Below are 13,166 nucleotides of genomic sequence, written 5' to 3' on the forward strand. Positions count from 1 at the left end.
CTGTGGAATGATGAATCTGCCCTACTGAAGGTGCAAACACGAGAAATGGGTTGAATTAAGTTTACGTGCACTGAGTTCACGTAGGTGTACGTGAATTGAGTTCACGTATTGCATGTGAATTCTTAAATTTCATTGATTACCAGAACCGACCCAAGATTAAAGCCACTAAAGCAAGTGTCTCGAAGATTCATGTTTAAGAAAATTTATATCATTAAGTTTCACAAACGCATTTTTTTACCAATAAATCTCTCAAAATTGTATCAACTAGCAATCACCAAGAGAAATTATTAGTTCTTTTGATAAATTTATTTATATCTTTTTTGCGATTCAATAAAAGTTTCAGCTTTTTTTTCTTTTTGTAATTTTAAATAGTATGATTCATATTTTCAAGTTTACATTTATATATTAGATTATTTATTAAATTAATATAATTAATATCGCATGATAAGACATACGTAAATTGAGTGCACATACGCATTCGTAAATTCAGTTCACGTAAAGGTTATAAATGTTATAAATAAGTAAGAGTATTTTATTGTTATAAAAAAATTGAGTGTGAGTAGCAAAAATAGAGATGTAGGTAGCAAAATTGTTGTCATTAATCAAGTCAGGTCTCAAACATGTTGCAGACAGACAATTTATGCTTAAAAAATCTGCCACAGCTTGCATCATTATATGCATCTCGTTGTCTATCTTCTCGGCTCTTCACTTGCTCATTCACTTTCTTTTTGGGAAATAAGCTCTGGTGTGTTTCTCTTTCTTGAGGCAGTGCGTTGCAACATTACAAACACCAAATGGACTCCAACTATTAAAACTTAGAAACACAAAATGGTTTGTGACTAACCAGTTTGAACAGGTTTTTCAAAACTAGTTTCACAAACTACTATTTTTTAAAACAGTTACAAAAAAACAAAACTGAATCTGAACTACAAAAACCAGTTTCCAGCTTCAGAAACCTGTTTTAAAAACTGCTGTTTTATAAAATCGGTTTTAAAACCAGTTTACAAACTCCAACTTTGAGAATTTAAATTGATCAGATTAGGACATACTGGCAAAGCTGAAACCTTACATTAAAGAAAAGCCCAGTAACACCTAATGTTGTACTACAGCTGTTTCAAGTAAAATTTGCAAGACAATTTCCTTTGTAGGAATTAGGTTACATCGATGAGCAGGATACACTAACAAGAATGATGGAGACAGTACATATGGATAATTGACTTAGTCATATTGTTCCTATTTAAGTCCTCTATTCTATACACCAAAACTATACAAGAGAAAAAAAGACAGAAGCATTCCCGAATATCTATGAGCACAGTCATCTGAAGTATTGCCACGAGTTGCATCAAAGGGCTCCTTCACAACCTACAATTTAAATAAATTCAAATGCAATATTAAGAAATAATCAAGGAAGAGTATTTGTTCTTCATACTATCTTGTGATAAGCATAAAAGTTAAACCCCAATTCCCCATCAGCAGAACTTTCATGATGTAGAAGAAATTATCACTATGGTACTATAATAATTTTTCTATAATTAAACCAAGAAACATGAACTCCCCATTCTCCCAGTCAAAGACAATTCAGGTTTAAGTGGCATTTTCTGTGCAAGTCAAGCAAATTAAGCCCCAACAACCAAATTTCAGCATATTCAACTGTCAATTTGTCCAGTTAGCTTAGCTAGCTTAATCTTGTGAGCAGAAACAGTAGGCTTATTAACATTAGATCAAAAGATACATATATATTACAACAGAATCCTCGATGGAGGAAGCTTAGTAATCCATTAAGAAATTGTACCAAATATGTACTCCACTGCGGTCTAATTCCCAATGGTACCCAACCCGCACAAGTACTCTTTCTCTTGTTTTTTGGGGGGTCAGTGTGTCGGGTTTAACATCAAAGAACCCAGGATTGGGGTCCTAACATAATTAAATAAATTAATGAATATTTGATGAAATATAATAATGCATAGTTAAGGGTCTGGTCTTTAAGTTAGTTGTTGGGTAGAAAGGATGAGATGCTTATTAGGCACTTAAGTAAGTAAAATAAGTAATGTATCCAAATAAAACCTATTTAATAACCCATGAGAGAAGATCTAAGCAACTCAACAAACATTATGAGCAAAGCTGCAGAAGCAGTGGGCTTCTTGATTCAGTAGTTACTAATAATTTGAATGCCCTCTTCATAAAAGAAACAAGAATGTGAGTGCATGTTAGGACTCTGGATTTGGACCTAAGTCCAACAACTAAGCTGATTAGGGAAGTTAGTTATTGACATGGCCTTAGAGCCCACTCAATTTTGTTAGTGAGTGGGAATATGAGGGCAGCAAGGGGAGTGAGGGAATCATTGAGGACTATTGTTGATTGTTAGTTAGGACTTAGGAGAGTATTCTATCTGATAGAAGCTTTGCTCTGGTTTATTTCATTTTCAGTAAATAATACACATCTAATCTGCTGCCCACTCTATATTATTGGTTTCCCAACAAAGATACTGATCCATTGACAGAAGCATGAAAAAAGTGGAAAAGGTCTTTTTGGGCTTACCTGGAAAATGGATAAGTAGCAGAAACCATATGTTAGACCTTACACAACCTTAATCCCTCACAACCATGTTCAAACATTAACTGAACTAAATTTCTTAGAATGAACCTGCTCAATGCAAGCAAAATAATGAAGCAATTAAAAGAAACAAAAGCTCCGAGGGATCTAACACAGATGCACTATGACTTACATAAAAGTGTACAAAATAATGCAACTATCATACTTGCAACATATACAGATACGGTAAAGAAAAGAACAGCCACATAACTTGAATAGGTAGGCACAAAAAGTTGCTTGTGGGCAGCCACATAACTTGAATAAGATTTACACACCTTTGGTCCCCTAAGAATCCAAGAGCCTGATATATTTATCATAAAAATTCTATTTTTATCTCTCTTATTCCTCCTTGATATATTTATCATATACTTCCCAGTGAGTCATCAGCAGTTAAAAATGCAGTATTATCAGTTTCAGTTGATACCTAAATCAGGTTGACAGCATAACATTTTTCAGCTCTATTTTATCAATGGATAATGCGTGAATAAATCTCCATTGAACAACTTTCTTCTACTTGAAATGTCTGAAAAATCTGAATAGAATATTATTAAAAGATACAAATGCTTTTATCCCCAGCAAGATTTACTTTAAAATTTACTGGTATTGACTGAAATTATATTGCCAAAAAGCATAATATTTAGTTCAGCGATTTTCCCTTTTGGCCTATTAAGCAACAACTACCTCTACCTTCTCTTAATACCTTTGCAACACCTACCTCTGACTCAAACCCTTCCCTCAAAATCAGAGCATTTAATGAAAAAATACATTTACAGAAACCTCCATACAAATTCAACGATTCTCCCTCTTCTCATTAAAGCTTAACACTTGTACCTGTTAAGTGAAGCATAACTATTTCTCATTCAAACTCACCATTTTGCTTATGTTCTTGTTTTTTGTTAACAGATATTGTACTTAGTAAGTAGCTAGGTTTGATTAAATAATGATATTATATGGGTAGTATCAGATGAAACTAGATGCTTCACATTCTTGGTATAGGATCTATCATCGTCACAATATAAACAAAAACAGCTTCACAGATGATAATGTTTGCCTTTAAAATTCAAAAATCCTGAAGAGAACTCCAAGAAGCTCGTTTAGAGATTAAAGATCTTTTGGAGAATCTCACTTCCATTTTCTAGTAATAATCTATCCAATCTGTTTGCGTCCTTAAGAAACATCCAAGTTGGCAAGGTAACAACCATCCAAGTATGGACACTGTTGTCTCAGTGGCAGGATGCACTAATAATTTTGACTTAAGCTTTATGCCAAAAAGCATGATTAAGCAGATAGAAGGTTGTTATTCAGAGGATAAATCAACCTCATTTCACTTGAAAGAATCTTCCACAACTCAGGGATATAATATTAGCTAGTAAAGCTCTTTTATGTTCTAATGAATGAACTATATTGAATGAATGAACTATATTGAAGACCTATAGTCCTTACATTAAATCTCATGCAGCACTTGTTGATCCCTTACTTATAAGTAGTATGCCCTAGTTTGAGTTTAACTTCTAAACATTTTCAGCATATTCAACTGTCAATTTGTCCAGTCGGCTTAGCTAGCTTAATCTTGTGAGCAGAAACAGTAGGCTTATTAGCAATAGATCAATAGACACATATATATTATAAGTGTCCTCAATGGAGAAAGCTTAATAACCCATTAAGAATTTATACCAAATAAGTACTCCACTATGGCCTAATTCCTAATGGTACCTATTGCGCACAAGTACTCTTTCTCTTGTTTTTAGGAGGGTCAGTGTGTCTGGTTTATGAGATGAGGTGGAGATATTATAAGTTAATAAATAGATGAATTATTGATGAAATATAATAATGTGAAGTTATTGGTCCAGTCCATTTAGTAACTTTATTGGGTGTGTGGGTAGAAAGGATGATATGCTTCTTAGGCACTTAAGTTGAAAAAGTAAAACAAGTAAAACCTATTTAATAACCCCAATAACTTGGGGTAGAGACGATCTAAGCAACACAACGAACATTATGAGCAGAGCTGCAGAAACAGTGGGCTTCTTGATTCAATAGTTACTAATAATTTGAATGTCCTCTTCATACAAACAAACAATAATGTGAGTACATGTTAGGACTCTGGGTTTGGGCCTAAGTCCAACAACTAAGTTGAATAGGGAAGTTAGTTATTGACAAGGCATTAGATCCGACTCAATTTTGTTAGCGAGTGGGAATATGAGGGCAGCAAGGGGAGTGAGGGAATAATTGAGAATTATTGTTGATTGTTAGTTAGGAGAGTATTCTCTCTGATAAGCTTTGCTCTGGTTTATTTCATTTTCCTTTGTAGAGCCTTTGAGCTCCATTTTCAGTAAATAATACACATCTTATCTGTTGCGCACTCATGAGAGCCTGATCCATTGGCAGAAGCATGAAAATAGTGGAAAAAGTCATTTTTGGCTTACCTGGAAAAAGCAGAAATGATATGTTAGACCTTACACAACCTTAATCCCACACAACCATGTTCAAACATTAACTGAACTAAACTTTTCACCTGCTCAAAGCAAGCAAAATAATGAAATAATGAGTAACTAAAAAAAACAAAACCTCTGGTTCTGTCAAAAGTAAATGGGCTCCAACACATGCATTTTGACTTGCATAAAGTGCATAAACAAGGCAACTATCATACTTTCAAGGTATACGGCTAATGCAAAGATAAGAACATGATCATGCATATATGTCACATACTAGAAAAAGATATGAAGGTGAGCCATGATGCAACAAAACCCTAGACCTTCACTTACACATGTAGGCACAAAAAATTGCTTGTAGAAAGCCACATAACTTGAATAAGAATTACAAACCTCTGGTTCACTAACAACCCAAGAACCTGATATATTTATCATAAAAATACTCTTTTTTTCTCTATATCATATATTGTTCCTCATTATATATTTATAATATAATGCCCCAGTTATCGGCCATCAGCAGTTCAAAATGCAGTGTTATCATTTTCAGCGGATACCTAAATCAGGTTGACAGCATTACATTTTTCGGCTCTATTTTATCAACAATATTATGCTGGAATAAATCTCCATTGTGCCAGATTCTTCTAGTATGTTATTAAACAGATACAAATACTTTTATCCCTAGCGAGATTTATTTTAAAATTTAGTGGTATTGACTGAAGTTATGTTGCCAAAAACATAATATTTAGTTCAATGATTTTCCCTTATGGCCTATTAAGCAACAACTACCTCTATCTCCTCTTAATACCTTTGCAACACCTACCTCTGACTCAAACCCTTCCCTCAAAAAAGAATTTCATTATATACAAAAAGTAATCAGCTTCAGTTCAAAAAGCCTAAAGACATTATTATAAGAACATTTCAGCATTTCTTTTTCTACAAGTAACTTGTTTAAAAGTTTATCTAATTTAACAACAGAAACAAAGCAAATGCGTACACTAACATAAAAATAATAATGATAATAATATCATATGGTGTTGTTTAGAATTACATTACAAACCTTTCAATGCAAGACACATTCTAGTTGTGAACCATCCCGGCCCATTCCGGAGGTGGCCAGAACAACTTGGAATAACTCGGAAAAACAGACAAAGGTGATATTCCACATTGATCCAAGTGAAAAACACTCATCCCAACTTCTGTGGAACAATGATTTCGAAAAGCATCATCCCTAAATACCACACAATTCCCATTACCAACACGCAAATCCGAAGCAGAAGCAGAAAAAGCACAATCTTCCCCCAAAAACAAAACTCTATCCCCCAAATCAGTGACCTCCACCCACTTTTTCTCTTCCTCATGAAGCCTATACACATCAAATCTGACAGCTCTCTCCATTCCAATCTCATGATAAAATTCATCACTACCATCATGTGGAACATTGTCATCATCCTCCAAAAACCTATCACCACAAAAACAAGACAAATACTTATCAACTAGCAACAATTCACCATCACTCTCCACCAAGAATTTAATGTCACCACCAAACACAGCCTCCGCCACCAAATCCAAACTTAAATCCGGTCCGACCGAAACAGTTCGACCGATATTATCAACGGCAATCGGCCGACCTTTGAAAACACAGACATCGTCGAAAGGCGCCGGCATTTCAGGAATAATCTTCCAGTGCTCGTCTCCGCATCGGAATACAGCGAGTTTACCGGAAACATGAATAGTGAGGAGAACGGGAGAAGGATGTTTTACTTTTTCGGTGTGCGACGTGTCATGATAGAGAACGAGTTTTTCCATGTAGAGTGAGTTGTGATTGGGAGAATGGGAAATGAAGTTACCGATGACGAATTCGTGTCCAAGATGGATGACGTTGAGTTGGTTGAAGTCGATGACGTTAGGGGAACGAAGAGGGAAAGGTGTGTCACGTGCGAGAGGGTGGAAGAGGTTAGTTTGGTCACGTGAGTTAGGACCGATTTTGATTAACCAAGGCTGTAGTAGGGTTTGAGGATGATCTGGAATTGGGGGTGGGATGATGAGAAATTATCGGCCATCAGCAGTTCAAAATGCAGTGTTATCATTTTCAGCGGATACCTAAATCAGGTTGACAGCATTACATTTTTCGGCTCTATTTTATCAACAATATTATGCTGGAATAAATCTCCATTGTGCCAGATTCTTCTAGTATGTTATTAAACAGATACAAATACTTTTATCCCTAGCGAGATTTATTTTAAAATTTAGTGGTATTGACTGAAGTTATGTTGCCAAAAACATAATATTTAGTTCAATGATTTTCCCTTATGGCCTATTAAGCAACAACTACCTCTATCTCCTCTTAATACCTTTGCAACACCTACCTCTGACTCAAACCCTTCCCTCAAAAAAGAATTTCATTATATACAAAAAGTAATCAGCTTCAGTTCAAAAAGCCTAAAGACATTATTATAAGAACATTTCAGCATTTCTTTTTCTACAAGTAACTTGTTTAAAAGTTTATCTAATTTAACAACAGAAACAAAGCAAATGCGTACACTAACATAAAAATAATAATGATAATAATATCATATGGTGTTGTTTAGAATTACATTACAAACCTTTCAATGCAAGACACATTCTAGTTGTGAACCATCCCGGCCCATTCCGGAGGTGGCCAGAACAACTTGGAATAACTCGGAAAAACAGACAAAGGTGATATTCCACATTGATCCAAGTGAAAAACACTCATCCCAACTTCTGTGGAACAATGATTTCGAAAAGCATCATCCCTAAATACCACACAATTCCCATTACCAACACGCAAATCCGAAGCAGAAGCAGAAAAAGCACAATCTTCCCCCAAAAACAAAACTCTATCCCCCAAATCAGTGACCTCCACCCACTTTTTCTCTTCCTCATGAAGCCTATACACATCAAATCTGACAGCTCTCTCCATTCCAATCTCATGATAAAATTCATCACTACCATCATGTGGAACATTGTCATCATCCTCCAAAAACCTATCACCACAAAAACAAGACAAATACTTATCAACTAGCAACAATTCACCATCACTCTCCACCAAGAATTTAATGTCACCACCAAACACAGCCTCCGCCACCAAATCCAAACTTAAATCCGGTCCGACCGAAACAGTTCGACCGATATTATCAACGGCAATCGGCCGACCTTTGAAAACACAGACATCGTCGAAAGGCGCCGGCATTTCAGGAATAATCTTCCAGTGCTCGTCTCCGCATCGGAATACAGCGAGTTTACCGGAAACATGAATAGTGAGGAGAACGGGAGAAGGATGTTTTACTTTTTCGGTGTGCGACGTGTCATGATAGAGAACGAGTTTTTCCATGTAGAGTGAGTTGTGATTGGGAGAATGGGAAATGAAGTTACCGATGACGAATTCGTGTCCAAGATGGATGACGTTGAGTTGGTTGAAGTCGATGACGTTAGGGGAACGAAGAGGGAAAGGTGTGTCACGTGCGAGAGGGTGGAAGAGGTTAGTTTGGTCACGTGAGTTAGGACCGATTGTTCGTTTGGAGAGTGGGAAAGTGTTGGTGTTGGAATGGAGGTTGATGGAATGTGATGGGTTTGGGAATTGGGAAGGGAGATAGAGATGAAGGTTGTTTGAGATGGAAGAGCGCCACGTGGAACATACGGATCGGAAGCGAAGAAGATAGAATTCGCTTTGGAGGAATTCGGAGATAAGTTGGAGAAGATCTCTAGGGAGTTCAGACCAATCTGCCATTAATGGATAGATGGATGGAGTAAGGGTCCTTGCTGATGATGATGATTCCTTTTCTCTGGTAACAAGGAAATGAAGAAGACGACCGCGAAGGACAAGGAAATGTCTTGATTCAATGGATCTTGGTTCACATATTATCATTATATTTATAATAAAAAGTTTTTCAATTTTGCTATCCACTTTACCTCTCATAGTTACATTATTGTTATTATTGAAAAAATTAAATCGTACTTATCATTAAATTAAATTTATCGACCACTCTTTTTATTTTTTTTTATTTTTGAAATTCATAATTTAATTGTTAAATTAATCTACGTGAATATGATATCCTATATAAAAGATTGATTAATTTGATAGTTGTTAAATTAATCTATTGATTAGTCTAAATAATATAAAATTGTGATTAGTTTGATAGTTTAAAATTAATCTATATGAATACGATAATATTATATACTATTACTTGACAAACTCCTATAAAAATGTAACGATAACGAAAATTATTATTGGTTTGCAATAACAAAAACCTAACGATAGCATAAAAATTATAACGAGTATATAATAACATAACTTTAAATTAATCGACTAGAGTCATAGTTCCACCCGTAATATCAATACTTCAAATCCTAGTTTATATGAATTCTTATTTGTTTTCTCATTTATCAATCTCAGTTTAAAACTGTTAACAAATATTTGTTTATGTAATATTTTTTTTTCTAAATTAATTATTTGATTGATCATACAAAAAATATAAAATATAATTAAGAGAAAGCATAAAAAATCAAGAAGTTGAATGATTGAAAGATTAATATCTATGTTTCATTAATCATAATCTCAGTTATCCTATAAATCTACCAATTAATTTTAGTTGGTCACTGTACAATTAATTGACTAAGGCATGCAAAGTTCGGTCATCCCAAACATGTCAATAAAATAATAGAATAATTTAATTGATATAAAAAAATCTAAAATAAAATTAGAATTTAAAACTAAAACATAGTGAAAAGATATCCTAATCACAAGATTCACCAAAGATCATGAGTTTAGCTACTCATTGACGTATAATAAAGCAAATAATAAAAGTGTTCATCAATATCAATTAAAGGAAAAGAAATACAACCCTAAAAATGTATGAATTTTTTAGTTTCTGGTGTGCCGCTCACTTGCTACTTTTGATTTATTCTACAACAAGAAGATCCTAAATTTATGCAACAATCCTGGCAACGTTTCTTTATCATAAAATTCAATCTCTTATGCAACAAACCTCTTCCTTGTATTCATAAGTTAAAATATTAAACTTGATATTTTTACACTAAATACTTAGTAGATTTGACCAATTTGAATTATATTATCATGATCAATTATGCAAATACAATAAATAAATGAATAAATAAAAAAAATTGAAATCAAAATTATAAAATAAAATAAAATAGAGTACAAATACCTTATTAAAATCCTATAAAAATAGGTTTATCACACCCTACTACATCCATTAACAAACAATTATCTATAATTACTTATGCAAAAATTTATGTTAACTTTAGAATATCTATTTCTCCATATTAGTTAAATGCAAATATAATTTTTTTATAAATGTGATTATAGGTACTAAAAATAAAAGAGTACTCAAAATAGAGAGAGGAAAAATGTTTATTTCTTATTATTGTGTTTGATAATAGTGTGATCTTGCTCCTACGTATCTTCAGGTGTAATAGAGAAATCAAAGCTACATAGTTCTTGGGTAGAAATTGTAGATGTGTTGATTGATCGTAAAGAAAATATGTTTTGTTGTTGATAAACAAGTTAGGTAAAAAAAAAGTTGTTTTGACGAAAGAAAATGAGTTCGTTTGATTTAAATAATTATTTTAAAAAACGAGTTTTAAGACTATTAAATTATACAACTTTTGTCTCAAAAAGTGAAAGATTAAAAACATGTCACATCTAGTTAACTCATTTAAGAATATTTTTATTATTTTGGTTATATAAATGAGTTTTAAAACCACCAAGTTCTACAAATTATGTCTTAACAACTCAAAGATTAAAAAGATGTCACATCTATATTAAATAAGAGACTGATTGTAACTAAGTGTAGACTCAATTAGGCAGTTATATGACAGTTGTCCCTCTAACCTCTTGTAAACCTCCTATAGCAGGTGAACCTCAAGAAGTATATAAGTTGAGATGATTAGAATTGTCCCAATATTATTTAATAATGAAAAACAATTATCATTGATATTCAATATGGTATCACAGAGCTAGGTTACGATGCATGGGGGATCCGTCACATTCAATTCCTCCACCACCTTCTCCTCGTCGGTTTCGCACGAAAATGTTGATTCATGCTTCGCCTCTAACTGTTTGCCTCCTAATACATCTCCTTCTCTAGATTTTCTCACTCAAAATCACCAAAAAAATAAAATTAAAAGAATTTTCATATATGGCGCCAACAAATCGAATCGCACATCAATGCTCACAATCTTACTGATTTCGTCGTTTGTCCTTTGATTCCTCTTCAATTTGCAAGTGAAGAAGATCGTTGATTTGGAATTTTGAATCTAGCGTATATTCTCGGCGTCAACATGATCAAATGTTTCTTTTGTGGCTTCAACCTACCTTATCGAGTTAGATTATTGCTCGTGTTCTTGGTGTGTCTCATGCGTTTGAACTTTGGGATAAACTATTCGCGTATTTTCAAAAACAAACGAGTGGAAAAGCATGTCACCTTCTTGTGGAATTACGTACAACGACATTGGAGAATTGCACCGTCAAGGAATATCTGCTCAAAATTTGTACTATTGTTGATTCGCTAGCTTCGATTGGAGATTCAATACTGATGAATCAGCACATTGATGTTATTCTTGAAGGATTACCTCAAGATTATAGTTCTGTTATGTCTTTTGATGAAAACAAATTTGAGCTAATGGACATTGACGAGGTCAAGGCTCTTCTCATCACTCATGAATTATGCCTTGAAAAGTACAAGAAGAAAACCCTAGTTGACACCGCTTCATTGAATTTGAAGCACACTCCTTCTCCATCGCCTCAATCTGCTTCTAATTTTCCTTCTCCTCAAACTAAAGTTTCATCCTGTACACCTTAATTATGATTCTCAATCTCATGGTTTTCATGGTGGTTGCGAAGGTCGTGGACGTGGTAGAGGCGGTCGAATCTTCAATGTTTAATGTTAAGTTTGCTTCAAGTATGGACACTCAGCTGCGAATTGTTGGCATAGGTTCAACCAACCTTTTCAACCTCCAACAACACAAAGTTTCAAAGGTTATCCTTCATTTAATGTTGAATTGTTTGGTTCTTCACATGGATATGGTACTCCTCCACTAGGTTATTGTTGTATCAACCTAATCACACCTGGACCAGACCGCAAGCTCAACATCGTCTTTCTCCTATTTTTCTTGCGCAACCTAGTATGTTGATTCACAATACTGCACTTGTTGCTTCTGCTTCTTGATTTCCAAAATCTGGCACTTCATTTCATGTAACTAGTGATGCTAGAAACATTCAACAATTGACTCCACTTGAAGGTAATGATCAGATCTTCATTGGAAATGGCCAAGGTTCGACCATTCGTTCCTCTAGTTCTAGTACTTTTCATTCTCCCACACATACCTCTATACCTTCATAATTTACTTCATGTCCCCTCAATAACTAAGAACCTAATTAGTGTCAATAAATTTGCCAAGGATAACTCTGTTTATTTTCAGTTTCATGCTAATGCATGCTTTGTTAAATATCAAGAAATTAATGATATCCTTATGAGAGGTCGTGTTGCCAATCTCTCTCTTAATGCCGCTAAGTTTCCCATTCCCCAAACTTTACTATCTATTAATATTGTATCGAATGGTAATATTGTTTCTAGTAGTGTTTTATTTGCTAGTTTTCAATATCTTTGATATCTACACCTCAAACACTCTAATAGTCATACATTGAAATTAGTACTTGATCATTGGAAGATCTCATTTTCTAATAAAGACGTTTCCAATTTCTGCATTGCTTGTTGCATGGGAAAGGCTCATAGATTACACTCACCCACTTCACACACCATTTACACTTATCCCCTTGAATTAGTCTTTAGTGATTTATGGGGATCCTCCCCTAATGCCTTAACCTTTGGCTATCACTATTATATCACCTTTGTTGATGCTTACTCTAGATTCACTTGGATCTATATAATAAAATCCAAGTCTGAAGCCTTTACCATATTCAAACAATTCAAAGCCATGGTTGAGTTACAACTTGGTCATTGGCCTTAAAGCACTTTAAATTGATTGGGGAGGTGAATTTCGCCCCTTCACGAAATACATTACAAATTTAGGGAATATTTATAGACTTATATGTCCTCACATCCATCATCAAATAGTGTCGTGGAAATAAAATTTCGTCACATT

General features: G+C 34.2%; 2 protein-coding genes across 2 annotated transcripts; both read right to left on the reverse strand.

Moving 5' to 3' along the window:
• Positions 1 to 1,046: 1,046 nt before the first annotated feature.
• Positions 1,047 to 7,065, reverse strand: LOC101511131 (F-box protein SKIP23). The gene is made up of 2 exons (XM_004499831.4): positions 6,079 to 7,065; positions 1,047 to 1,362 (listed from the first exon to the last, which is right to left on the reverse strand). The coding sequence occupies exon 1, from the start codon at positions 6,825 to 6,827 to the stop codon at positions 6,099 to 6,101; it is 729 nt and encodes a 242-aa protein (XP_004499888.2). The 5' UTR covers positions 6,828 to 7,065; the 3' UTR covers positions 1,047 to 1,362; positions 6,079 to 6,098.
• A 503-nt stretch (positions 7,066 to 7,568) lies between these two features.
• Positions 7,569 to 8,901, reverse strand: LOC140918582 (F-box protein SKIP23-like). The gene has a single exon (XM_073368165.1). It carries the CDS (start codon positions 8,767 to 8,769, stop codon positions 7,645 to 7,647), a length of 1,125 nt encoding a protein of 374 aa, XP_073224266.1. The 5' UTR covers positions 8,770 to 8,901; the 3' UTR covers positions 7,569 to 7,644.
• Positions 8,902 to 13,166: the final 4,265 nt, after the last annotated feature.

The sequence above is a fragment of the Cicer arietinum genome, chromosome 5, assembly GCF_000331145.2.
Source record: "Cicer arietinum cultivar CDC Frontier isolate Library 1 chromosome 5, Cicar.CDCFrontier_v2.0, whole genome shotgun sequence".
Classification (NCBI taxonomy): Eukaryota; Viridiplantae; Streptophyta; class Magnoliopsida; order Fabales; family Fabaceae; genus Cicer; species Cicer arietinum.